Source organism: Eptesicus fuscus, chromosome 14, assembly GCF_027574615.1.
Source record: "Eptesicus fuscus isolate TK198812 chromosome 14, DD_ASM_mEF_20220401, whole genome shotgun sequence".
Classification (NCBI taxonomy): domain Eukaryota; kingdom Metazoa; phylum Chordata; class Mammalia; order Chiroptera; family Vespertilionidae; genus Eptesicus; species Eptesicus fuscus.
In genome coordinates, this window is record NC_072486.1 from 72,613,903 (window position 1) to 72,641,845 (window position 27,943).

Below are 27,943 nucleotides of genomic sequence, written 5' to 3' on the forward strand. Positions count from 1 at the left end.
TGATTTGGGTTAATTTGCATACTCGCTCTGATTGGATGGTGGGCGTGGCTTGTGGGTGTGTCGGATGTATGGTCAATTTGCATATTTGTCTATTATTAGATAGGATTATTAGATAGGATTCCACAACCCATCTTTTGAAGTCACAGCCTAGTTATCACCCCAGACCAAACCAGCATTCTTTCAACTACATTACTGAGACAGCCTCCTAATAGTTCTTGCTGATTTTGCTCTTCTCTCCACATTTCAGCCTATTCACACAGACATAATGGATCCTAGTAAAACTACATCCCTGAAGCTTTCAGTTATGCTGGATTCCCATTTTGCACTAATAAAATGCTAATTTTAGACCATAAAAGACTACTCTATTGCACAACCATTATTTCACACTACGTTCTGAATTATCTTGATAAATATTTCCTTTCATATGCACACCACCTTAAAAAGTCATATGTATTTTTAAGAAAGCATTCGAGGTCATAAGGCAGAGCCAAAGCAATCAACCTTTAGGGGATACAAACCCACAATAGCCCAATTGATACAGCTGAGCTTATCAAAGGTTCACAGACCTCCGGCCCCCGTAGCACAGTGGTTGAGTGTGGACCCATGCATCAAGAGGTTGCTGGTTAATTCCCAGTCAGGACACATGCCCGGGTTGCAGGCTCATTCCCCAGTACAGGGTGTGCAGAAGGCAGCTGATCAAGGCTTCTCTCTCTCTTCCTCTCCTTTCCCCTCTCTCAAAAAAAAAATCAATAAAAACATAGTTTTAAAAAATCTTTAAGTCTTAGGTTCGCCGCTGGAAAGGCCTGGGTGCACCCCACATGAGGCACAAGGGCTGCTACCAGAGCCAGCCATACAGCACTGCAGTGCTCGTTGCCATCAGCGGCCCCTGCTTCCCGTCCCCCTCCCCCCCATTTCCCTATGCATCGAGGGAGTCCCACATCCCTTGCCTGCTCCAGCGGTAAGCGCGAACGCCAAGGGTGGCAGTGGCGAGAGTAGCAGCAGCACTAGTGGCTCCAGCAGCAGCTGCTGCCCAGGGACCCAGAGAGGTCTTTGAGTTTGCAAAACCGCCATGCAGACCTTCCCAGAGACGTGCCACCTAAGAACCAACAGAGAAAGCTGGTGAACAAAACTTTGATTCTTGTCTTACTTTCCTATCTAGGACCTCCAGTATAATGTTGAACAGAAATGGTGAGAGTAGGTGTTCTTGCTTTGTTCCTGATTTTATGACAAAGTGTTTGTCATTTTATCACTAAATGTAATATGAAACTCTAGGTGTTTTCTGGATGCTCTTTATATTTCTAAATTGAGAATTTTATCAAATCTTTTTTCTCTAATTAATATGACCATGTGGCTTTTCATCTTTGTATTGCTAATATGGTAAGTTATATTTATTGATGCTTTGAATGTTAAATCACCTTGCATTCCTGAAATAAGCTTCACTAGGTCATGATGAATTTTTTTTATATAGTGCTTCATTTGCTAATATTTTCCCCACCGTTTTGCATTTGTGTTCATGAGGGATGTAGGTCCGTGATTTCCTTCCTCTCTTCCCCCTTCTCCTTCTCTTCATTCTTTCCTCGCTCCCCTTCTGCCCCCGACTAGGAACTGTGATTAGTACTGTTTTCTCTGCATGTGTGGATTATCCTATATAATAAAAGCCTAATATGCAAATTGTCCCCTTGACCCAGAGTTTGGCCAGGGGGTGGGGCTAGCCCACCAACCGTCCTTACCCTTCCCCCCGGCTGGCCCCACCCCTGTTGGCCACCCCTACCCTGATCAGGAGCAGGGCCGGCCAGTAAACCTCCCGTGACCCCTCCTCCGGCCAGCCCAGATTGGGGTGGTCTGGCTAAACCCCAGCTGTGCACGAATTTGTGCACTGGGCCTCTAGTAATTTATAATAGCAGTTTAAAACCACTCTTACATTTCTGGAAAAAATCCAACCATGTGATATTACAAATTTCTCAATATTATTGGATTAGTTTTGTTCATATATACATAAGTAAAAGTGACCTGTCATTTTCTTTTCTGGTTTTGTTATCAAGATTATTTTAGCCACATAAATGAATTTATAAAGATTTCCTCTTTTTCTTTTTTTTTTTTTTTGGATAGAATTAGTTATTTGGTAGAACCCTTTTGAACCTTTTTGTTATTTACCCACCATTACAGAGGACAGGGGGTAGGGAGGAGGGAAACCACTTTGATTTAAATGTTATATGGCCGTTTAAGTTTTCTGTTTCTTCTTGAGTCAGGTTGGCTAAATCACATTTGTGTTTCTTCTGAGGTACATTACATTTATTAAAAATGTATTATTTGGTTCTGTCTTTGAATTTTCAAGCTTACTGGCAAAAGTTGTTTGTGGTTTTAGCTGTACCTCTTGTAAACAAAGTAACTATTGCATGCCTGCTGTTACCTTGCAATAAAATAATATTTAAAAATCATTAAAAAATCTTTAAAGATTAATCTAGTATTTACTTCAGAATCATCATCAGACTGTTGAAAATGTCTTAAATTTGCCAATTCATTTTCTTAAGGAATCCCAATATGATAAAACTTGTATTTTAAAAATAGAGAAAACGATTTAACTGAAAATGTCAAAATTACATATTTTCAATGCCCAACAGTGATTTTTAAAAAGAAATTAAACAATATGCTTTCATTAAGAAAATTTTAAAAATCTATACAACTCAAGCTAATGAAATATTTTATTGTGCATAATAAAAGTGGTATTTTTTAAAAAAACATTTCCAGGCCCAGACATTTGCAGGAGTATGTGAGGAAAGAATTCCACTGGAGTATAATAAGCGGTACTTGATTGATGAAACCATAATCCAATCCACTCCCTATATTAAATACTAACATTCATCACAGGCTTGGAATCCCTGTAGCATCAGTAATTGTATTTTTAAAAATATTATAAACATGCATATGATGCACAGGAAGATGGAAAAATTTAGACTGTGACTGCATACCTTATGTACTCCCAGCTTTTCTAATTTACAACCAGTTAAGAATCACAATTTTTAAAGGAAGTATTTTAAAATAATATATGACTCACTGGTAAGTGATTTTCTACTCAAATAAATAAAATTTTCATCTTAATGTCACATGGAATTTCAGTACTTTTCAATCCAAGAAAAAAAACAAAACAAAAAAACTGAGACATGGTCATAGTTCAGGATTATATATATATTACAATTTGCCTTGTTATAATACATTTGTGGCTTCATGATAAAAATAACTCGAGAACATATGGAATTCAAGCTAATTTGCATAACTCACAAGAAAAAAGCATTATATGCATTCTGAAATAAGTTTTTCATTTAATTTTAGAATCTCAAAACAGCATTAGACCTTGGCCTTGTTTAAAAAGAGTTTAGTTAAACACTAAGCTAGCTAAATAACCTTCTTGAAAGCTTTAAACACAATTGGTATAGAAAATGCTTTCCCTCTAATCTCAATCTTACATAATTGGAAGAGGTGAGGGGGAAAAGGTAGGCAATTTCTTCAGCAGCATATATGGCTAAATCCATCAACCACCATTACTGACCCCTTTAAAAAGAACTGGCAAATATCAAAAGTTACACACTTCATAAACCAAAAGACAATAATTTTAGGGTTATGGTAATTAAAATATTTTTGAAACACTTCAAAAACTTTAATATTAAACTAGAGGAATCATCTCTTCATTGTAAGAAAGACATAACAGAAAGTGAAAGACATTTAAACTAATTTTCAATCCTCTTTGAACAAAAGAAATAAAAAATAATGGCTGATTAGCTAAGCTTTGTGCTCTAACCAAACTAATTACAGTGATCTTTAAATGGCAACAGCCCACCTGGCTGGGTAGTTTGATCATTCTGAATAATTTTGCAATAATTTTTTTAAAAACACAAAGACACTAAAATGATCCGATCATGCAATGTTCATCTTATGCATTCTGCATTTCTTTGCCAATCTTGTAGCTGAGGATCTTGTTCCAATCAATCTTAGTGCGTGTAACTGGCAACTGTCGACGTAAGGCTTTGAAAGTAGTGTCCGACATTGTCTGATAATTCTCACTGATGGCAGTCTATGAAAAAAAGTGGTTAAAGGTTTAAAGAAATTAAAGGAACAGAACAATTTATAAAACACATAGGTGTTTTAGGAAAAAACATTATTATGGCGGCCTGCTTCATTGCTTTTAAAAGTCAAAATCCCAATATGTTTAAAAAAGCTGTTTAAAAGCAGCTAAAAGAAAATGCTTATCATTTTGAATAATTAAATTAAAATGAAATGAAATTATAAATGAGTTAACACATCGCTTCTTGGCCTTTTGGCTAAAAGCAAGTGTATAAATGAGTTAACATTTGAGCATTCTAATTTTGGATCTATTTTACTATTATTCACTCAGAGCAATTTCACAAATTACTCTTTGTAAGGAATGAAAACTTTGTAAGGAATGAAAACACAAATTAAATGTTTATGTTCAATGTAAAAAGCAGAATACAAAATGAAATATGATCTTAGCAGATACATAATCCAAATGCTTTGGGAAACACTTCCTAAATAAAAATTTCCAATCAGAAACAATCATTTAAAACCTTGGCAAATTTTGAATAATACTTGAGTTTTGCTACACTTCACAAGTTTGCCCTTGAAGTAAAAACAAACAAAAAACACACAAAAAGACTACGTCTTACCGCAGTGAAACACTGAAAAAAATTCAGGCTTATGACTAAAATTAAATTTTTCAGTGCCATTATTAATAAGGAAATATAGATAAAAGAATTTTGAAGATCATACCTGGTATTCATTTTCTGCAGCTTCTACTATCTTTATAAATTCTTTTGCTGTTTGCACCTCATTCTGAATAAAAACAAAACCAAAAGTGAATAAAATATTAATTTAAAACTATACCACTATTATTTTTAAATAGGCATGGTTAAAAATGTTATAATTTAATAAATAACCAATAGAAATTGTAATAAAGGGAAAATACTGTAAGAGAATTATTCTAAGTCCAAGGGGAACTAGGAAAAAAAAATTGAAAAATGTATAGAATGAGGCTGGTCTCAGAGTTTCACTGGTTAAAGAAAGAAAATTGTAATAATACACTTTGCTGAAAAATGCAATTATAACACTTGACATGTATTCTATTAGATAATCTTTATAGGTAAGAAGTCAGATTCCTAATTAATGACTATACCTAAATATCATTCTATACATAATACCTTAATATATTACCAATTAGGAAGAGCATATTTTAAAGTTTAAGGTAAATTTATTGTATTGTTGAAATATATTCCGGAATTCTTTAAACTTTCTAATGCGTGGCTTTCTTTGATTTTTTTTTTTTTTTTTTTTTTTTGCTAACAGTAATGTTAATGAAAATCTAGACTTTTGTATAGAACAGTGTTAATGTAAAATTCTCAAAATACCTTACTATATCATTCATAGTTGACCCTTGAACAACATGGGTTTGAACTGTAGGAGTCCACTTTTTTAATATTTGGATTTTTTCAATAAATACAGTACTGTAAATATATTTTTCTTATAATTTTCTTAATAACATTTTTTTCTCTAGCTTACTTTACTGTAAGAATACTTTATATGATACATATAATATATAAAATGTGTTAATCGACTGTTATCAGTAAGGCTTATGGTCAACAGTCGACTATTAGTGAAGTTTTGGGGGAGTCAAGATATATGCAGATTTTCAACCATGAAGAAAGTTGGTACCCCTAGTCCCCATATTGTTTAAGGATCAACTTATATATATATTTACAAATATATATTTATATAATGGATACATTTTTCTCTGTCTAAAAACAATAAAACAACAATGAAAACTATAAGATAAAGTGAAAAACACATTCCTAAAAAAACTCAGCACAAATTGAGATATTAGTAGTTAATTTTAATTACTATAATAACCATTTCTCACACCACCACAGTCTATAATTTTTGTAGACAATGTCTCTTTCTGTTTTTTTGTTAATCCTCATCCGAGGGTATTTTTCCATTGATTTTTAGAGAGAATGGAAGGGAGGGGGAGAGATAGGGAGAAACATCGATGGGTTGCCTCCCACATGAACCTCCACCAGGGCCAGGGATTGAGCCTGCAACAGAGATATGTGCCCTTGACCGGAATCGACCCTGGACCCGTCAGTTCATGGCCCAATGCTCTATCCACTGATCCAAACTGGCCAGAGCAACAAATGTCTCGTAAGAAGAATCTTTGCCCAATGTCAAGCTCCTCAAAGAAGATAATAACTAAATACCCTGTTTATGCATGTTCATGATATAGAAACTATACCGAATACAATGTCTCATGGAGAACCAGATATTAGCAAATTTTGCAAGAAGAGTACCACTTAGCACAACACAAATGCCTCTGTGAGAATGTCACAGTAATATTATATTATTCATATCCTTGGGGCAATGAAAATTCACAAAGACATAGATGCACGTGCAATGGAAAGAATGTGTGAAAAAACTTTTCAGGGAAGTAAAATCAAGTTCAAAGTTTCTCGAATTTGAAAGCTGAACTTTAAAAAACTTCATTAAATTATAATCATAATAGAAAAAAAAAAGCATACAACACAAACATAAAGGTTAAGTAAAGGATCAGAGATGTAAATTTAAGAGCTAAAACGTAAAATTCATAGAAAAAACACTCAAGGTAAATCTTCATGACTGTGGGTTAGGCAATGGTTTCTATTAATGGACCAAAAGCACAAGCAACAAAAGAAACAAACGGACTACATAAAAACTGAAATTTTGCCCAGGCTGGTGTGGCTCCATGTTTAGCGCACTGGTCCATGGAGTGAAAGGTCATGGGTTCGATTCCTGGTCAAGGGCACGCACCTGGGTTGCAGGTCTGGAGTGGGTCAGGGCATGTGCAGGAGGCAACCAATAGATGTGCCTCTCTCACATGGATGTTTCTCTCTTTTTCCTTTCCTCTCTCCTCCCTTCTACTCTCTCTGAAAATCAATGGGAAAAATATATCCTTGGGTGAGGCTTAACAAAACAAAACAAAACAAAATATTTTGTTCTGCAGATGATACTATCAAGAAAATGAAAAAATACATAGAATGGGAGGTAAAATTTGCAAATCATATTTCTGATACAGGATTTGTATCCAGAATATATAACCTACAACTCAACAATAAAATACAAATAACCAATTAAGAATCTGAACAGACATTTTTAATACATAAATGACCAATAAATATATGAAAAGATGCTCATTATCATTATCCATCAGGAATATGTAAATAAAAACCATGAGATACCATTTCATACTAACTAGGATGGCTATAACCAAAAAAACAGACATAAATTTTGGCGAGGATGTGGGAAAACTGGAATCCTCATATATGACTGATGGAAATGTAAAATAATGCAGCCACTGTGGAAACAGCCTGGCAGTTTTTCAAAAGGTTAATCCCCTATGACCCAGCAATTCCACTGCCACATATATACCAAAGAGAAATTATAACAAATGTCTGCACAAAAATTTTTACACGAAAGGTCATAGCAGCAAAAAGTAGAAAACAACACAAATGTTCAGCAACTAATAAGAGAATAAAATATGGTATATGAAATATTACTTGGCAATGAAAAGGAACGAAATACTGATATTTGCTCCAACATGAATGAACCCTAAAAACATGCTAAGTGAAAAAAGCCAGTCATAAAAGACCACATATTATAGGATTCCATTTATTTGACAGGTCAAGAATAGGCAAATCCATAGTCAGAAAATCAGATTCATGGTTATCTAGTCCTGAGAGTGCTTTGATAGGGCTGGTGGGGATGAGGTAGGGGGGATGGGGAGTGATTGATAATGGGTACTGGATTTTTAGAGGACAAAAATGTTCTAAATTAGACTGTGTTGATTATTATACAATCCTGTTAACATACTAAAAAACATTGAAATTTACACTCTAACAGGGTGAATGGCATGTGAATTATATCTCAATAAAGCTGCTAAAAAGAGTTAGGGACTAATGTCCATTACTTACCATCTTTAATCTACCTGAAAACACTTTAATCTGAAGCAGAAATATTGCTTAAATGTTACGTCCAAACTGTTCTAGTTTTACAGAAGGATTAGGTTGTTTACATTTTATTTTAGAATTAATTACTTACAGACACTGTTAGGGAATCTTGTATGTCTTTATGACTCACTAGCTGAACATTACCATCTTCATAATAATGAACCTATTGAAAAAAAATTGCAGAAACCATATTATAGGCAGGAACCATCATGATCCTCATGGCTTTGACAATCACATCATTGTATGTGACTATCAATTTAAGCTGTAACCTAAACTTCTCTGGTGAACTCCTGACCTTTCAAACCCCAGCAACACTTCCTGCCCTCAGTCTAGTGAGAATACTAGTTAGCAGTTCCTGCAATCACTCAGGCAAGCCCTCCACTGTTCTGACTGCTGGACATTTTTACCTCATAAATATTCTACTGATAGCTAAACTCAAGGTTTCCAAAAGTGAGCTCACAATACTACCCCCCAACATTGCTCCTCTTTTGTGTATTTCTACCAATAATTTAATTCCTCAAATTCAAAGGCATTAGTTTATTAACAAAACATTAATTGAGTGATTACTATATATGCCTCCTATTAAGAAGGTTCTAGGGACACATAACTTTAAAAAAAAATAGTCCCTGACCTCAGATTTCAACACAACGTATCAGGTATGTAAAAAGTAAATTAGTAATACTCCAGATTCTCTCTAAGCATTAAAAAAAAAGGATTTCAGAAAAAGGTAACACTGCACTTGTGTTTAGCAAAATGACTGACAAATCAGGGAAAATAAGGAAACCAAGCTTCGAGAACAGCTTTACTAGGTGAACTGGTTAATAATATCAGATTTTGTAATCAAAGAAAACATGTTAATTTCAAGAGAAACATCAAAAGTGCTTTATTCAAAGTAATGTCCATCACTAGCTACACATTTCCCTATCTTTCAGGTAATTTGTGGATACCGCCCCTATAGAACTTTTCTTGTTTTGAGGCAAACCAGTCAGAGACCCAATTTTCCACTTCTTCATATGTTTTGAAGTGCTGCCCAGAAAGTGCATGTGCCATCGATCGGAACAAGTGGTTATCTGAAGGAGCAAGGTCTGGTGAATACAGCGGGTGGGTTAATACTTCCCAGGCAAGATCTTTCAACGTGTCTTTAACTGGTTTTGAAGTGTGTGATGGTGCGTCATCATGAAGAAAAATTACTTTGCTGTGTCTTCTGGTACATTCTGGTTGTTTCACGATCAAAGCGTGGTCCAAATTGATTATTTGTTGTCAGTAGCGATCAGTATTAACGGTTTCACCTGGTTTTAGAAGCTCATAATACACTACACCTTCCTGATCTCACCAAACGCAGAGCATTGTCTTTTTTCCGAAGCGATTTGGCCTTGCAGTCAATGGTGACGGTTGACCTGGATCAACCCATGATTTTGTGCGTTTGGGATTCTCAAAATAAATCCACTTTTCATCGCCAGTCACAATTCGATACAAAAAAGACTTTCTTTCGTGCTGAAGCAATATTTTACTGATGACTTTTCAGTTTTCCATTTGTCTTTCGTTCAGTTGAAGCGGCACCCATTTTCCTTCCTTTAAAATCTTTCCCATTGCTTGTAAACGATTGGTAATTGTTTGCTGAGCAACGTTTAATCTTTCTGCAAGTTGTTTTTGAGTTTGACACGCATCTTCATCCAATAATGCTTGTAACTGTTGGTCTTCCAACTTTTTCGGTTGACCTGGACGCCTTTGTCTTTCACATTGAAATCATCACTTTTAAAGCATCTAAACCAGCATTCACAAGTATCTTGAGATGGAGCATGTTCACCATAAGCTTCCCAAAGTATTCAGCAGCACTTTTCTTCAAAATAAAGTAATGAATTCAAACTTCCCGCAAATGCTCCTTTTTTGGCACGAAATTTGACATTTTTAAGTGTAAAAATATCTATGATGTTAACGCCTTCAGCAAATTTGACATATGAAGTTTTGAAGCTTGTTGTCAATACAACAAAATAGCATACATATCAAATCGCATATATATTAACATGTGTGTAACTTCATCTATTGAAAAAAATCCGATTAACCGGTACACCTAGTATATAGGAAGGCTTGGAGGTACTTATGGATGGAATGTGTGTGAAGTCAGGGAGGGAGAGGAGTGGCTGGAAAGATATGTATCAGCAGGGAACAAGTCAACTTTGGGCCTTAAACGCCACATAAAAATGTCTAGACTATCTAGTAGGTGAGAGTATACTGCTAAAATGTTTGTAAGCAAGCAAGTAACATATCCAGATTTAAATTTCAAAAATCATCTCTTTAATGGCAGTGTGAAAAATAGATTAGGGAATGGCAAAAGGTCCAGCAATTCAGCAAAATAAAAAGAAAATGCTTATATGAGCAAATTATTTAAAGAACAGACCAAGTGTTAGCACCTAATTTTAACTGTGTTTTGAGAATCTGTCAGTTATCCTTGCAGATTCTTGATGACTATAGAGAATGCATTATAACATTATTTAAAAGATGAAATCAGCACTACTTGTTTTTCCAATTTTCTCAACATAAGGATCTGAAGAAGAAATGGGTTATTTTATATTATAAAAATGTAAACTTATGAATCATTGCTTTTCTATTCAGAGATCACTAAACAAATTCTTTTTATTTCATACCTGAATTTTCAAGATGCCAACCACTTGAGTGGTTGAAGGAGTGATTGTAAACTTCCACTCTGACCTCCAACGACCATTCCTTAAAAATAAAAACAGCAGCTGTAAATAGGTAGGGAAAATAAATTTTAAGTGACAGATTTAAATTGAATATTACAGCCTGGCCAGCATGGGTCAGTGGTTGAGCATTAACCTATGAACCAGGGGGTCACGGTTTGATTTCTTGGGCTCGATCCCCAGTATTGGGGCATGCAGGGAGTAGCTGTTCAATGATTCTCTCTCATCATTGAAATTTCTATCTCTCTCTCCCTTCCTCTCTGAAATCTATTTAAAACCACTTTTAAAAAATTTAATGTTATAGTATGAGAGAATGTGGGGGATGAATGCTGGATATTCATTAAACTAAAACATATAAGCTACTTTTAGTCCATATAAGCAATGGACTCACGTTTTAATTAAGAATAAATAAATGTTCAGATTATCAGGAGCTTTTGCAAATCAATACGGTTTAACATCCACTGAGTGATATAAAGTACCAAATAATTTAAAAAGAAAGAATAGTAGTACAACATTCTTTTTTTTTTTTAAGCAAGAGAGGGAGAAAGAGGGAGAGGGACAGGAAAGGAGAGCAAAACATCTATCACCTGCCTCCTGCACACCCCCTACTGGGGATCAAGTCTGTAACCTGGGCGTGTGCCCTGACTAGCAGCAACCTTTCGTGGCATGGGATGATACCCAACCAACTGAACCACACTGGCCAGGGCAGTAATACAACATTCTTAAGGAGGTTTTGATATCTGGAAAGGGAAGGGCTATAAAGAATTATATTTCTTTGCACCTAATATTTATATTTTAATGAGATTCTTGTGATACGTGGTGTTTAAAACTTTGGGATATCATATATAAAATTTGTCTTTTCCAAAAATTGAAAATCATTTTTAACTTCAATGATACAGTATTCTTAGTGGTAGTTTAGGAAAAAAATTCATCAGATATGTAAAGTAAAATAGTGAGAACAGAAAACTAAAGGACAGACATTATCTTCATTTTTATATGCTAGAGTTCAAATAAATTATATTTTTGAAAACTAGTAAATTGACTATAACATACTTTAAGGTAATATACTTTAAGGTAAAACTTAGTAGCAAGAATTTTCTTGTAAGTAATTGAATTTCAATAAGATTGATTTTATTAACATACTAGAGGCCCGGTGCACGAAATTCATGCATGGGGGGGTGTCCCTCAGCCCAGCCTGAACCCTCTCCAATCTAGGACCCCTCAAGGGATGTCTGACTGCCCATTTAGGCCTGATCCCTGGTAGAATCGAACTTAAATTGGCAGTCAAACATCCCTCTCACAATCCAGGACTGCTGGCTCCCAACTGCTTGCCTACCTGCCTTCCTGATTGCCCCTAACCACTTCTGCCTGCCAGCCCGATCACACCCTAACCACTCCCCTGGCAGCCTGATTGCCCCTAACTGCTCCCCTCCCAGCCTGTTTGCCCCTAACTACCCTCCCCTGCATGCCTGGTCACCCGTAACTGCCCTCCACTGAAGGCCTGGTTACCCCTAACTGCCCTCCTCTGCAGGCCTAGTCTCCCCAAACTGCTCTCCCCTGCAGGCCTGGGACCCCCCCAACTGCCCTTCCCTGCAGGCCCAGTCGCCCCCAACTTCCCTCCTCTGCCGGCCTGGTCACCCATAACTGCCCTCCCTGCAGGCTTGATCGCCCCCAACTGCCCTCCCCTGCTGGCCATCTTGTGTCCACATGGGGGCAGCCATCTTGTGTGTTGGAGTGATGGTCAATTTGCATATTACTCTTTTATTAGATAGGATCCTAACAAATAGTATAAATTAATAGTGATTTTATGCAGATTTATTTATTTAGGATACTGGTAGATTAATGATACAGGTTTTTAAGACTGAAATGAAGAAATCTTTTTTTTTAATTCGTCTATATTTGCCACAACCTTTTAAAGCACAATGTGACTCGAGCACATTTCTATTCACAAAACTTGCTTTGAGTTACTTTCAAATGGCTTTACAATATGCCTAGGTCGGCTTATAATTCTGCTACACTAAACTTCTTTTCTTTGGAGTCAGGCCCTATGGATAATTACTCCCATCAAGTTGGTCAGCTTATCATACTAATTTCTAGAGGCTGTAAATGCAGTTGATAACTACAGGGGATGCTAGGCTTAAAAAGTAGATCCTAGGGGATGAAAGTTGTCTTAACCATGTATCTCAGAACACTTTAGCAACAAAAGATTTGGTCTACTTAGGAATCCGATTGAGAGATAACACTTAGACCACAGAGCTAACATTAGGCTACACGTATCTTACAACAAACATAACCCCATTCTGTTAAAACAGGCCAACATGGAACTAGAAAAGAAAAACGAGCTCTTCTTTAGGTGCCCGTAGTATCACAGTCTCATACACTTAGAGGTGGAAAGAAACCTGGTCTTCCCTTTAAGTAGTTGTCATGCCATACATATTTTTAAAATGTTAATAAAAAATTTTTAAAAGTCCTTGAAAATATAAAAATGAAGAAATCTTTAAGTGACTGTAGCTTGTTTACATGTGAAATTGATTTTCCTTCAGGGATAATGTATTTGCATTCCTTCAAATGTTCTTGGTTAACTTTATAACCTTGCATTTATTTATGAGATGGTTAAATAGTGGAGCAAGTTTGGGACACAGACCAAACTGGTTCATAGGGGTTATGAATACCTTCAGGAGCACCACCAGCCAACCTGGCTAACAAATCAAAGAGTAATATACTTAAAAGGTAGATGTTATCTCCATACTTACTCTGATGAGCATAGTATGAATTAAATAAAAAGGGGGATAATAAAGATAAAGACTTCATTTAATTCTGAATTTATAAAGTCTTCGCTTCAAAAAATTTTTAACAGGAGGTATCTCAGAAAGTACTATTTAAGATTAAAAAGGCCTACCAACTTGTCAAAGATAAAAGACTGAAAGGGCAAGTCAGTGCTTTGGGGGACTAGACTTTTACAGTAAGTAATCAAATGACTTGTAAAAAAATTATAAGGCATGATTGTAATTTGCTCCACTGTATAAAATATGCCATTACTTCCTCACATTGGCTAACTGGAGACAAGGCAATCCACATGAAAATATCTACTTCAGAGTCCCTAAACTTCACACACACAAAAAATCCTAATTCTTCACCTCTGCCCTCCTCCCTCATATAGGTCTCATTCAGAAACAACCCCTTCTCAGAATGAGCATATGGGCCTCCAACTGGTCTGCTCAAAGGCACACATGTTCCCTAGGATGCTGCTTGCTAGTCTCCAAAAACACTGGACACTCTCCCACACTCTTTTCATTGCCAATGGGTTTACTGCTACTTTTAAATAATTAGGCTGATTATAGAAGTACTGTTTTTGTATCAAAAGGCTGAAGGTTTTCCCTCCTATTTTATTTTGTATTGGTTTCAGGTGTACAGCTTAGTGGTTAGACAATCATATACGTTACAAAATGTTCCTCTCAGTATTTCCAGTACCCCAACTGGTACCATAGTTATCACAATACTAATACTATTTATTATATTCCCTATGCTTTACTAACAACCCCGTGACTATTTTGTAACTACCAATTTGTATTTGTTAATTCCTTCCCCTCTCTCACCCAGTCCTCCAAGCCTCTCCCTTCTGACAACCACCAGTTTGCTCTCTGCGTCTATGAGTCCATTTCCATTTTATTTTGTTCTTCAGATTCCATATACAAGTGAAATCATAGGCATTTGTTTTTCTCTGACTGCCATTGTGCTGAGCATAATACCCTCTACATGCACCCATACTGTTGCAAACGGTAAGATTTCATTCTTTTTTATGGCTGAGTAATATTCCCTTGTATATATGTACCACTTCTTCTTTATCCAATCATCTGTTGATGGGCACCTGAATTGCCTCCATATCTTAACTGTTGTAAATAATGCTGCAATAAACATAGGGATGCATATATTCTTTCAAATTAGTGTTTTGGTTTTTTTAGATATATCAGAGGCCCAGTGCATGAAATTCGTGCACGGGGGGAGGGGGTGGTGTCCCTCAGCCTGGCCTGCACCCTCTCCAATCTGGGACCTTTCAAGGGATGTCCGACTGCCCGTTTAGGGCAGTTGGACATCCCTCTCACAACCCAGGACTGCTGGCTCCCAACTGCTCGCCTGCCTGCCTTCCTGATTGCCCCTAACCACTTCTGCCTGCCAGCCTGATCACCCCCTAACCATTCCCCTGCTAGCCCGATTGATGCCTAACTGCTCCCCTGTCAGCCTGTTTGCCCCTAACTGCCCTCCCCTGCAGGCCTGGTCACCCCTAACTGCCCTCCCCTGCAGGCCTGGTCCCCCCCAACTGCTCTCCCCTGCAGGCCCGGTTGCCCCAACTTCCCTCCTCTGCCAGCCTGATCACCCCTAACTGCCCTCCTCCTGCAGGCTTGATCACCCCCAACTGCCCTCCCTTGCAGGCCTAGTCCCTCCAAACTGCCCTCCCCTGCTGGTCTGATCGCCCACAACTGCCCTCCCCTGCAGGCCTGGTCCCTCCCAACTGCCCTCCCCTGATGGCCATCTTGTGTCCACATGGGGGCAGCCATCTTATGTGTTGGAGTGATGGTCAATTTGCATATTACTCTTTTATTAGATAGGATACCCAGAAGTGGAATCTCTGGGTGATAAAAAGACTGAAGTTTTATATTATGTTTAGATTGCTCTTAGTCAATCATACAAGCAAGGTATAGGACCCCTCAATAAAGAACCTTTTACAAAGAATATAAATAATGTCAAAATTCTCCAATGCACCAAAATTTTAACTTACCAAAAGTTTTTTGCTTGGAACTGATGGCTTTCTATGCATGCAATAATGGTTTGCTGTCCATCTATTTTTTTACCATATACCTTGATGGCAAAGAAAACAAACATAAGAATGAATTTAGGGCCACAGAAAGTTCAACTTTAAACATCTACAAGATACTAGAAAATGTGTCTTTGGCAGGAACATATAATACTCAAATATGAACACTTAATCACAGAGTCTTTGTGGATCATAAAAGAACTCACAATTAATAACATTGCAATTTACTAAGTTAAAACTGATTGTACTCTAAAGTAGTCATAAATATTCTAGATATACCATATTTTTCATTCCAAACACAAGTATCAGGAGAAGCATGAACATGCAGATATCAATCTGGCTGTTTCCATGCAAATAAAAACTAGACCTAAATTGTGATTATCATCTTTGTTTACTTCACGATCTCAGGGATTATAATTTCTCTAGTCATTTAAAAAAGTATCCAGGAAAAGATGAGAAATTTACTTATAACTAAGGAAGACTATTAAGAGCCTATGATGGTATGAAAACGTTATTTTACCTCTTGCCTACTGCTTTAGAAGTAATGTTTAAATAGTGCTTTTCAATCCCCTGGGACAAGTAAGGACTCTCTAATTCAACTCTCTCAAATTAAAATTTAACCACCTTATTTTTGAGTTATTCTTCCAAAATAATTCTAATCTACAAGGTTATGATTCAAAAAACGAAGGCTATATTTCTCAAATAATTATTGAGCACTAGAAACTTAAGGGGACCATATGAATTTTTGTCTTAACCAGGAAACTTCTGAGAGTGAAACAGAGTTCTCTTGGTAATATTAATAATTATGTTGGGACAGCAGGTATAAACCAAGATACACGGTCACCTTAGGTTGGGGAGATAGGCAGAGGCAAGATACATAGGGCCTTGAAAGCCATGTTCAGAAGCACAGATTCTATCCTAAGTGCAATGGAAAATTGATGATTTTAAATAGGGAATTTTCATGATCTGACTGGCATTTCAAAAGATCACTCTGGCTATGGAAATTACAGAAACACAAACTCACTGTGGAGGACTAAAAAGCCTATCTGGGTACAAACAATCTTATGAAAAGAGAAAAAAAAAAAGCCCTCCTACTTTCTAACTTATTTCATCCTGAAAATATAAAGATAGCTTAAACATCTGAAAGGACATTATAAAAACATAATTATTTTAAAAGACATGAGGACATAATTCCACTTCCAAATAATTTTATTTGTTGTAAGATCTCGTAACTTAATAAAAAGATTGATCAAAACTTATTGAGATGAATCATGAACATGAGATTAACCTTTTGCACTCGGATGTCGAGTGTGACTTGACACGGTTAGCATCGGTAGCAGGAATCGAGAAAAAAGCAAGCGAGTGCAAAAGGTTAGAGAATCTCATCGTAACTGTGCTCCTCTAATCAATATGTGGGAATTCCTACTTGAATTTAATTCAAGGCACAGCATTTTCCCACTCTGGGCTATCATAATATACTAGAGGCCCGTTGCACCAAGATTCGTGCAATAGGCCTTCCTTCCCCTGGCTGCCGGCACCGGTTTTCCTCAGGCACCTGGGACCCAGGCCTTCGCTCCAGCTGCAGTGGAGAAGCCAAGCCTCGAGGCTAGGCTTCTCTGCTCCAGCTGCAGCGAGGCTTGGTTGCAGCAGAGAAGCCAAGCCTCTTCAGTCTTCAGTCATCTTCAATCTTCGCTTGGGCTGGAGCCTTTAGTCTTCGCTCCGTGCCTGTGTATGCAAATTAACCCACCATCTTTGTTGGGTTAATTTACATATGTGCTCCTGATTGGCTGGTGGGCGTCACAGAGGTATGGTCAATTTGCATCTTTCTCTTTTATTAGTGTAGATTTACTATTTAGAATTTCTTTTTTTTTTAAAAATATTTTATTGTTTTTTTTTTAAAGAGAGGAAGGGAGAGGAATAGAGAGTTAGAAACATCGATGGGAGAGAAACATCGATCAGCTGCCTCCTGCACACCTCCCACTGGGGATGTGCCCGCAACCAAGGTACATGCCCTTGACCGGAATCGAACCTGGGACCCTTCAGTCTGCAGGCGGATGCTCTATCCACTGAGCCAAACCGGTTAGGGCACTATTTAGAATTTCTTGATTAAAAAAAATAGTGAACATTCTTGAAAATATTTACTTTAAGAAAAGAATGACAAGTTCTATAAGTTACTGTAAAATTCAAGAGACCATAAAAACACTGTCAGAAGACAAAAGAAAAAGGTGACTTTTACTGATGACTTACAGTGCAGACCCCATTTGGATAATGTTCTTTTACATAAGCTCGCAGAGCAGTTTCTACTGAAGTTCTCCATGATTCAATTGCATTCTCTGCTTCATACGGTCTTGGATCAGTCGCTTCCTTTCTTAAGTGATCAAATTTGAAACAGATTCTATTTTTTGGATCCAAAAACTTTCCATTTCCCACATCGCCATGTTCTGTTATCAATACCTTCAATGATACAATAAATATTGGGGAAAAAGTATTTAGCATTTAAGGGGTCAATGGGAAAAAAAGGGACATCTATAATACTTCCAACAATAAAAATAAATTTTTTAAAATACCATTTAAGTACTGACATATATTAATATACATTCACTTAAGCTTTTCCCTTAAAACTATAAGATAGATCTACTCCAAACAACTGATTTAACTACGTGGCACAACTACTTCAAATGAGTAGACTTTTATAAAGACAATGAGGCTACTCTCATTCATCTTGGATCAGTGAATCTGATTTAATAACTTCTAGCTCCAGTAAAAAAAAAAAAAAAAAAAAAAGTATTCTTCTAATACACTGTTGGAGTCAGGTTCTTTACAGATCCATGAACAGCTTAATATTTCTGTTATCATTCTCCAGTTCCTCAAATCTAAGGAAGTGATAATAAGTAACCTTTGATGAGGATATTTACAAGAACGATTTTAATCCAGTGAAACTCCTCTTCAGTGTGTCCTACATTGTTGTTGGGCCACAATCTCATCTACTGTGAAGTGCCTCCCTCTTGTTTCTATACACTAATCATTGACAGTTGTTTTCAATTGACTCCAAATTTTTGAAATATATTTTATTTATCTACATTTATATTACACATGCATAAATGAGACATTTTCTGCTTTAAAAAATTTCCCTCACAAGTCTCTGAATTTTTAACTCCTTATCTATGCCAGGACTTCCCCATCTCTCTGATATAAATCATGAAAACATAGAATGTATCTTAAATTTCATCCAGCCATATAGTATATAGATAAATATATACATATCTATGTATACATACAATGGCATACAGGGTTTTCTTTGGTCACTGTTTTATATGAATAGAATAAAAATGAATGCTCACACACATTTTTCTGCATCTGACTTTATTCAACATCACTACCTTATGGAAATTCTTCAAAGTCAACTGGTATACCTCACCATTCTTTTTAATGGTTGCATAATATTCCATGATGTGGATATAACAATTTATTCTGCCATTCTACTATTAATGGGCCAAGTCTTTATTTCCAAGCTGTTTTCTTTTTGGGGGGAAGTGAGGGGACATTAAAAATCTTGAAGTAAGTATTACTGTACATATATTTTCACACTGATATTTTTACTTCCACTGGATGCTTCTATTTCTCTTGGATAGATCCCCAACAGTGGGAATAGAGTTAAAGGTTGTTTGTGTTTTTTTTTTTTAAATGACTGTAACAAACCACATTTTTATGAATAATACTAGAGGCCCGGTGCATGAAATTTGTGCATGGGGGTGTGTGTCCCTCAGCCCAGCTTGCACCCTCTTCAATCTGGGACCCCTTGAGGAATGTCCAACTGCCCGTTTAGGCCCGATCCCACCACCAGGATCGGGCCTAAACAGGCAGTCGGACATCCCTTTCACAATCCAGGACTGCTGGCTTCCAACTGCTTGCCTGCCTGCCTTCCTGATTGCCCCTAACCGTTTCTGCCTGCCAGCCTGATTGATGCCTAACTGCTCCCCTGCCAGCCTGATTGCCCCTAACTGCCCTCCCCTGAAGACCTGGTCACCCCTAACTGCCCTCCCCTGCAGGCCTGGTCACCCCTTAACTGCCCTTCCCTGCATGCCTGGTCACCCCCAACTGCCTTCCCCTGCAGGCCTGGTCCCCCGCAACTGCCCTTCCCTGCAGGCCTGGTCACCCCCAACTTCCCTCCTCTGCCAGCCTGGTCACCCCTAACTGCCCTCCCCTGCAGGTTTGATAGCCCCCAACTGCACTCCCTTGCAGGCCTGGTCCCTCCCAACGGCCCTCCCTTGCTGGCCATCTTGTGGTGGCCATCTTGTGTCCACATGGGGGCAGCCATCTTTGACCATCTGGGGGCAGCCATCTTGTGTGTTGGACTGACAATTTGCATATTACTCTTTTATTAGATAGGATATGAGATATGTTTCCCTTCATATTATCACAATCAGTAGGCATACAGTTCTTTTTTTACAGTTTGATGGGTAGAAAATATATCTCATTACTTTATTTCTTTGACTCCTGACAGGTCTAGACATCTTTTGACATTTAGTGGGGCCATTTGCTCTTCTGTAAGCAAATAGCCTTTAATATCTTTCTTCTTTTTTCTTATTAATTTATAGATGTGCTTTTTTAAAGGTATCTGTTTCATTCTACGGTTAAAATAATTATTATCAGCAAAATGCCCATCTTCTCTTTTATAGTTTCTGGGTTTTCAGTCTTATTTAAGACTGGAGGTGGGGGTCCCTCAGCCTGGCCTGCACCCTCTTGCAGTCCAGGATCCCCCGAGGGGTCCTTAGCGCTGCTGCAGAGGCGGGAGAGGCTCCTATCACCGCCGCTGAGCTTGTCAGTGGTGAGCCCAGCTTCTGGCTGAGTGGCGCTCCCCCTGTGGGAGCGCAATGACCACGAGGGGGCAGCTCCTGCATTGAGCGTTTGCCCCCTGGTGGTCAGTGCACATCATAGCAACTGGTGGTTCCACCATTTGATCAATTTGCACATTAGGGTTTTATTATATAGAATGGATGGTCTTCCCTGTCCCTATCTTGAACATGTTTTTAAAATTTTATTCACTTTACACATTAAAAGCTATTTTCTTTTAATCTTTTTGTTTGTTTCTTCCTTAATTCTCACCTGAGGATGTATATATATATTTTCCCATTGATTTCTTAGAGAGAGGGTGGGAGAGAAAGGCAAAGACAGAGAGAAATATCTGTGTAAGAGAAACACATCTATTGGTTGCCTCCTGCATGCGCACTGACCAGGGCATGGGCTGGGGAGGATCTTGCAATCAAGGTACATGCCCTTGACTGGAATTGAACCTAGGAACTTTTGGTCCGCAGGCTAACGCTCTATCCACTGAACCAAACTGGCTAGGGCTTCTTTTAATCTTCATCTGAGGATATGTTTATTGATTTTTTAGAGAGAGAGAAAAGGGGAAAGGGGGAGAAAAACAGAAAACATCGATCCGTTGCCTTCCAGGGATTGAATCCACAACCTAGATATATGCCCAAACTGGGAATCGAACCTGCAACCTTTTGGTGTATGGGATGACTCTCCAAGCAACTGAGCCACCCAACCTGTGCTATTTTATAAATTCTAAATTCAGATGAAATTTATTTCTGTATATTGCATGAGACAGAGTTTCAACTTAACTGTTTCTTGATAGAAACCGGTTGTGCTAATATCTTTTATTATATGTCTAAATTATAACCTTGTCACATACAGAAATTTTCACAAATTTTGGGACTAAATCATGGTTCTTCTTTTTTTTTATATATATATATATTTTTTATTGATTTTTTACCGAGAGGAAGGGAGAGGGATATAGAGTTAGAAACATCAATGAGAGAGAAACATCGATCAGCTGTCTCCCGCACACTCCCCACCGGGGATGTGCCTGCAACCAAGGTACATGCCCTTGACCGGATTCGAACCTCAGACCTTTCAGTCCACAGGCCGACGCTCTATCCACTTAGCCAAACCGGTTAGGGCTGAGTCTTCTTTTCTTGAAAATCTTCTTAGAGCTTAAACAGTAAGTGTTTCCACAGCAAGATGGAATGAATAAAGAACAGGATGTTTCTTAATGAGGAAGAAATCACCAGTAAGTACTTACTGTTAAATCTCAGGACCTCAAAATTTTGGGACTTTTGAAAGTACAAATTGTTTTAATGTACCACTTATAGAAGGACACAAGTAGGAGGGCAAATAACAGCCGAACAATGTGGAGGTTAGGGAGTCCAACTCCCACACAGTTAAATCATGGTTCTATATGCTGCTCTACTGATTCGTCTATTCAATACAATACCACCCTAATTTAACTTTATATTGGTTGTAAAGGTTCTTGTGCTATCTGTATCTAGTAAGGCAATTCTTACTGTTCTTACATTTTTCTAAGCATGTATTTTTTCACATAAACCTTATAAAAATTCTGACTAATTAAAAAACTATCAGGATTGTAATCAAGCTACATTAAATTCATATATAAATAATTTTTAAATAATTTAACTTTTGTCTGGCTGATGTGGCTTAGTGTTTGAGCGTTGACCCATGAACCAGGAGCTCAAGGTTCAATTCCCGGTCAGGGCACATACCCAGGTTTCGGGCTTAATTCCCAGTAGGGGGCGTGCAGGAGGCAGCTGATCGATGATACTCCCATCATTGATGTTTCTATCTCTCTCTCCTTTTCCCTTCCTCTCTCTGAAATCAGTTAACATGTTTCAAAAATAATTTAACTTTCTATCTCAAAATGAAATGTGGTGTGTTTTCCAATGTTCAGATCATGTTTTATGTGTTTCAAGAAGACAACCACTATTTTCTTCAAAATCCTTTTCTTTCTTGTCAACGTTTTTCCTAGGTTAATGTCTAATTTCATTGCTATTTAAAATGGAATTCCGCCTCCTCCAACCATTTCTAGTTTAAAGTACTTACTTGCTAAAACAGAGGAAAGCTAATGAGTTTTGTATTCTTACCTTAACTTCATCTTATGGAATTCTTTTAAGTCTAGTGGGTTGTTTTGGTTTTTTTTTTGCTTGGGAGGTTAATTTTACTCAAATCTCTCAGTATTTCCAAATATATAAATCTTATCACCTATGAGTTTTTCTCTTCTTTTCTAAAGCTTTTAAAAGTTCTCGTTTTCTTGTCATATTTGCTACACCTCCGTTTTATTATAATAATAATAGATATACCTGGCTAACTTTTCTATTAACTAAAGTTATCTGTGTTTGTAGTTTATGATATTTACTATTGTTTTTTGTTAAACAAGCTATTGTATTTAAGAGGGTTTTTTTTTTCCTATCCATATCTTTACTTAGGGTGTTTGTAATGCACTAGCTGCTGAATTTTTCAAATTCCTTTTCACTGTCTATTGATATATCATAAAAAAAACCACCCTCATTAGTTGGTCAATAGATAATCTATAATAATAAAAGCACAATATGCTAATTAGACTGGACTGCCGAATGACCTTCTGGACGACCTTCCAGATGACCTTGTGGATGAAGCTGGGGCTGCAAGGGCTGAGGCAAGCCACCGCGGCTGCGAGGGTCGAGCCCCTTGCACGAATTTTGTGCATCGGGCCTCTAGTACCAATATATTGGATAAAGCAAAAAACAAACAAGACCAAAAAACCCCACACTAGCTCCTTCCCCCACAACTCATAGACACAGATCACAATACGGTGACTTCCAGAGGGAAAAGGTGTGGAGACAGGTAGAAGAGGAAATAGGGCGGGGTGGGGGGGGCAGTAAATGGTGATGGAAGGAGACTTGACTTGGGGTGCTGAATACACAATACAATATACACATATTATTGTACACCTGAAACCCATATAATTTTCTTAACCAATGTCACCCTAATAAATTCAATTAAAAAATAGAAAAATTCAAAGAAAGGGCCCATTTTTTCCCCTCCTACATTAACTCAATTAAAGAAAAACTATTTTAGGCTTAAATCAGGATTTCTCAACCTCAGTACTATTGACATTTGGGGCTAGATAATCCTTGGTAGAAGGAGGCTGTCCTGTGTATTGTAGAATGTTAGCAGCATCCCTGGCCTCTACTCAGTAGATGCCACTAGCACCACCTTCCTAGATGTAACAATGAAGACCGTTTTCAAACATTATCAAATATGTGCAGAGCATCCCTGGTTGAGAAGCATTGGCCTAAATTATCCAGAAATAGGTTTCTCTACAGATAAAGTAAAATTGAGTATCTTTTATCTGATCTTCTTAATCAGAATGCAAAACTGAAAAGTGGTTTGTTATTTTGATGCCCTACTGATTATCTGTTCAGATCATCCTATTCTACATTTGCTTTTAGACTCCATTTGATAGCTCAAAACAGGGAGTTTTTTATCCTATTCATCTGGTTGTGGCAGGCTTGTTCATTTGCTGTTTGATATCTTTTCGACTATATAGATACTTAATGATCTGTGTGATGTTCTATACCCTGTGAGGTCTGGATAATTTCTCAGTTCTTTGGGGGGCATCTATTGTGCTGATGAAGTTACCATTCCTCCCTTCTAGGTTACCATCTTTTCTAATTTAAGACCCAAGCTGAGCCCCCATAACTATTTGGGGCGGTTGGAGTCTCAGGTTGATTTGTTCAGTATGGACACACAGTTCAGGAAGCAAAACTGTTGGCTTTGAGATTATAAATGTGATTGTTCAAAGGAATCCTGTAATCACAAACTGTTTTTTACATATGTGCAGTGACTGGAAGACAGCAAACTGTTTGTTTTGGGAAGGATTTTGCTATCTGTTTAAAGTAAAAAGTGGCTCTAGTGTACAAAACATTTAAACCAAATTGTTATGCCTTATAATGCACTCTGCAAACATCAGTTCTGGGGGGAAAAAAAAGGCACCCTCCAAGGCAGTGTAATAAACACTTTCGGAAATTGCAAACCCATGCAGGCTCCAGAAATATGTGTCTTCCATGGGCTGGAAAATTCTGAATTAACAACAAATAATGAGAGAGTGTGAAAAAGAATTCAAGTACACAGACTTTATTTTCACAAAGTTTATGATGTAGTAAAGAGGTTTAAGATCTAGAATTGAGATTGCAAACTGATAGCCAGCAGGCTAAATTGGGACCATTGGGAAGGAGGAGAGGGGAAACCAATATAATGCCTTCTATTAAACCACCCTCCCATTCCAGTAATAAATTCTATTTAATTTTGGCATATAATTCTTTTTATATATTCCTGGATTCTATTTGTTAATATCTATTTAAAGCTTTTAAATCCATAGTCACATATGAAATTACTGTAGTTTGCTTTTTTGTTTTATCTTTATTAGTTTTAAATATTAAAATTATGCTAGGTTCATAAAATGAGTTTGGGAGCTATCCAACATTTTTAAAAGATGCATTATACCTGGACCCAGGAAATCTTTTAGTGATTTATCTTGAGAAAACAATAGTCAATGTGCCTGGAGGTACAAAGGTGTTCAATACAGCACTGTGTATAACATAAAAAAACAACAAAAAACTCCTAGGGAGCAGGCAGACAGTTGGGGGAAGAGGGGTGTTGGAAGTGATTGAGCAAAAAGAGAGAGAGAACTCATGAGCATGGACAACAGTGTGGGGTTGCAGGGAAGTTGGAGGGGGCGTGGAGTTGGAAGAGGGCACAGAGGGAACAAATGGTGAAGGGAAAAATTAAATTAAAAAAAAACAAAAAAACACCCAAGAAACCAAAATCTCATGAGAAAGAAAAGCTTTGATATAATTTGCGATTAAGAACTAATTGTTAATCAACTACAATAAACACAAAAACATTCAAACACATGGAGGCTAAATAGCTTGCTATTAAATAATGAATGGGTTATCAAAAGAGATCAAAGAAGAAATAAAAAACATCCTGGAAACAAATGAAAATGAACACAGAACAACCCAAATCTATGGGACAGTGAATCTATGAGAGGAAGTTCATAGCACTACAGGCCTACCTCAGAAAATAAGAAAAACCTGTAAGAAGTTATCTAATCCTACAACTTAAAAAGTTAGAAAGAGAAAAACAAGAAAAGCCCAAAGTAGAAGGAAGGAAATAATAAAGATCGAGCGGGAACAAATGACATAGATGCTAGCCAGACCCTTTCAGAAGCAAAGAGAGAGGACCCAAATTAACTAAATCAGAAATAAAAGAGGTGAAGTAACAACTGACCCCATAGAAATGCAAAGGATTATAAAAGAATACTATGAACAACTATATACCAACAAAATGGATGGACAATCTGGACAAAATGGACATATTCTAGAAAAATAGAATCTTCTAAAACTCAATCAGGAAGAATCAGAAAACCTGAATAAGCTGACAAACTACTGATGAAATTGAAGCAGTAAAAAAACAAAACAAAACAAAACAAAACAAAAAAACTTCCAGTAAACAAAAGCCCTGATCGGGATGGCTTCACAGGGGAATTTTACCAAACATTTAAAGAACTATCACCTATCCTCCTCAAACAATTCCAGAAAATTCAAGAGCAAGGAACACTTCCAAGCTCTTTCTATGAGACCAGCATTACCCTAACTCCAAAAGCAGATAAAGACACTACAAAGAACATAGATGCTAAACTTCTCAACACAATGTTAGCAAATCGGATCTAGCAGTACATTAAAAGATCATATCCCATAACCATATTCCAGGGATGCAAAGCTGGTACAATATTCGCAAGTCAATAAATGTGATATATCACATAAACAGATTGCAAGACAAAAATAACATGATCATATGATCATATAAATAGATTGCAGAAAAAGCATTTGACAAAATCTAACACCCTTTTTTGATAAAAAACTCTCAGCAAAGTGGGAATAGAGGGATACCTCAACATAATAAAAACCACATATGACAAACCTACAGCCAACATCATACTCAATGGGCAAAAACTAAAACCATTTCCCCTAACAGGAACAAGATAGGGATGCCCTCTTTCACAACTCTTACTCAACATAGTACTGGAGTCCTAACCATAGCAATCAGACAAGAAAAAAAAGGTATCCAAATTGGAAAGGAGGAAGTAAAACTGTCATTATTTGAAGATAACATGATATTGTACATAGAAAGCTCTAAAGACACCATAAAAAAACTACTAGGTTTAATAAATGAATTTGACAACATAGCAGGATACAAAATTAACAACCAGAAATCGATGACATTATTATACACCAATAATGAACTCTCAGAAAGAGAAACTAAACAAACAATCCCATTTACCATTGCAAAAAAAAAAAAAAAATTAAGATACTCAGGAATGAATTTAACCAAGGAGGTAAAAGGGAGAGGGAAAGAGATAGAAACATCAGTGATGAGAGAGATTTACTGATCGGGTGCTTCCTGCACAAAGTCACTAATCATCCGAGAGATGCAAATTAAAAAGACAATGAGGTATCACCTTACACCTGTCAGAAAGGCTATCATTAACAAATCAAAAAATGGTAAGTGCTGGCGGGATATGGAAAAAAGGAATCCTAGTACACTGCTGGTGGGAATGTAGACTGGGGCAGCCCCTGTGGAAAACAGTATGGAGTTTCCTAAAAAAAAAAATGGAACTCCCATTTGACCCAATGATCCCACTTCTAGGAATGTATCCTAAGAAATCAGAAATACCAATCAGAAAGAATGTATGGCCCTAGCCGATTTGGCTTAGTGGATAGAGCATTGGCCTGCAACAGAAGAATCCTGGGTTTGATTCTGGTCAAGGGCACATGCCCAGGTTGTGGGCTCGATTCCCAGTGTGGGATGTACAGGAAGCACCCGATCAATAAATCTCTCTCATCACTGATGTTTCTATCTCTTTCCCTCTCCCTTTGTCTCTGAAATCAATAAAAATATTAAAAGAAAAAGAAAAAAGAAAGGATGTATGCACCCCTATGTTCATAGCAATACCATTTACAATAGCTAAGATCTGGATATAGCACAAGCACCCATCAGTAGATGAGTGGATAAAAAAGCTGTGGTACATTTACACAATGGAATACTATGCAGCAGTAAAAAAGAAGGATCTTTTACCATTTGAGACAGCATGGAGGGAACTGGAGAGCATTATGCTAAGTGAAATAAGTCAGTCAGAGAAAGACAAGTATCACATGATCTCACTCATATGTGGAATCTAATGAACAAAATAAACTGATGAACGAAATAGATCCAGAGACATAGAAGCATAAAATAGACTGTGGAATCTCAGAGGGAAGGTGGGGCAGGGTGGGTGGGTGGGAAGAGGTCAACCAAAGAACTTGTATGCATAATGCATAACCCATGGATACAGACAATAGGGTGCTGAAGGCCTGGGGTGGGGGTAGGGGGTAGGACTAGAAGGAGACAATGGGGTAAAAAAGGGGACATATGTGATACTTGCAACAATAAAGATTAAAAAAACAACAACTAATTGTTACCACTCTCTCTTATGTTTTGCCTTC

The 27,943-nt window shown here is 37.3% G+C and overlaps 1 protein-coding gene across 2 annotated transcripts in view; it reads right to left on the reverse strand.

The window, feature by feature from the left end:
• Positions 1-2,684: 2,684 nt before the first annotated feature.
• CAPZA2 (capping actin protein of muscle Z-line subunit alpha 2) overlaps positions 2,685-27,943 on the reverse strand; it is a 64,796-nt gene continuing 39,537 nt past the window's right edge. Inside the window, exons 5-10 of one of the 2 annotated variants that reach the window (XM_054726085.1) lie at positions 17,805-18,011; positions 15,522-15,601; positions 10,691-10,769; positions 8,137-8,208; positions 4,783-4,845; positions 2,685-4,069 (exon numbers count right to left, since the gene is read on the reverse strand). In XM_054726085.1, coding sequence (XP_054582060.1) covers positions 3,929-4,069; positions 4,783-4,845; positions 8,137-8,208; positions 10,691-10,769; positions 15,522-15,601; positions 17,805-18,011 — 642 coding nt within the window. In that variant the 3' untranslated portion in view covers positions 2,685-3,928. The remainder of the gene's footprint in view (positions 4,070-4,782; positions 4,846-8,136; positions 8,209-10,690; positions 10,770-15,521; positions 15,602-17,804; positions 18,012-27,943) is intronic. The other variant, XM_054726086.1, reaches the window with a different exon arrangement.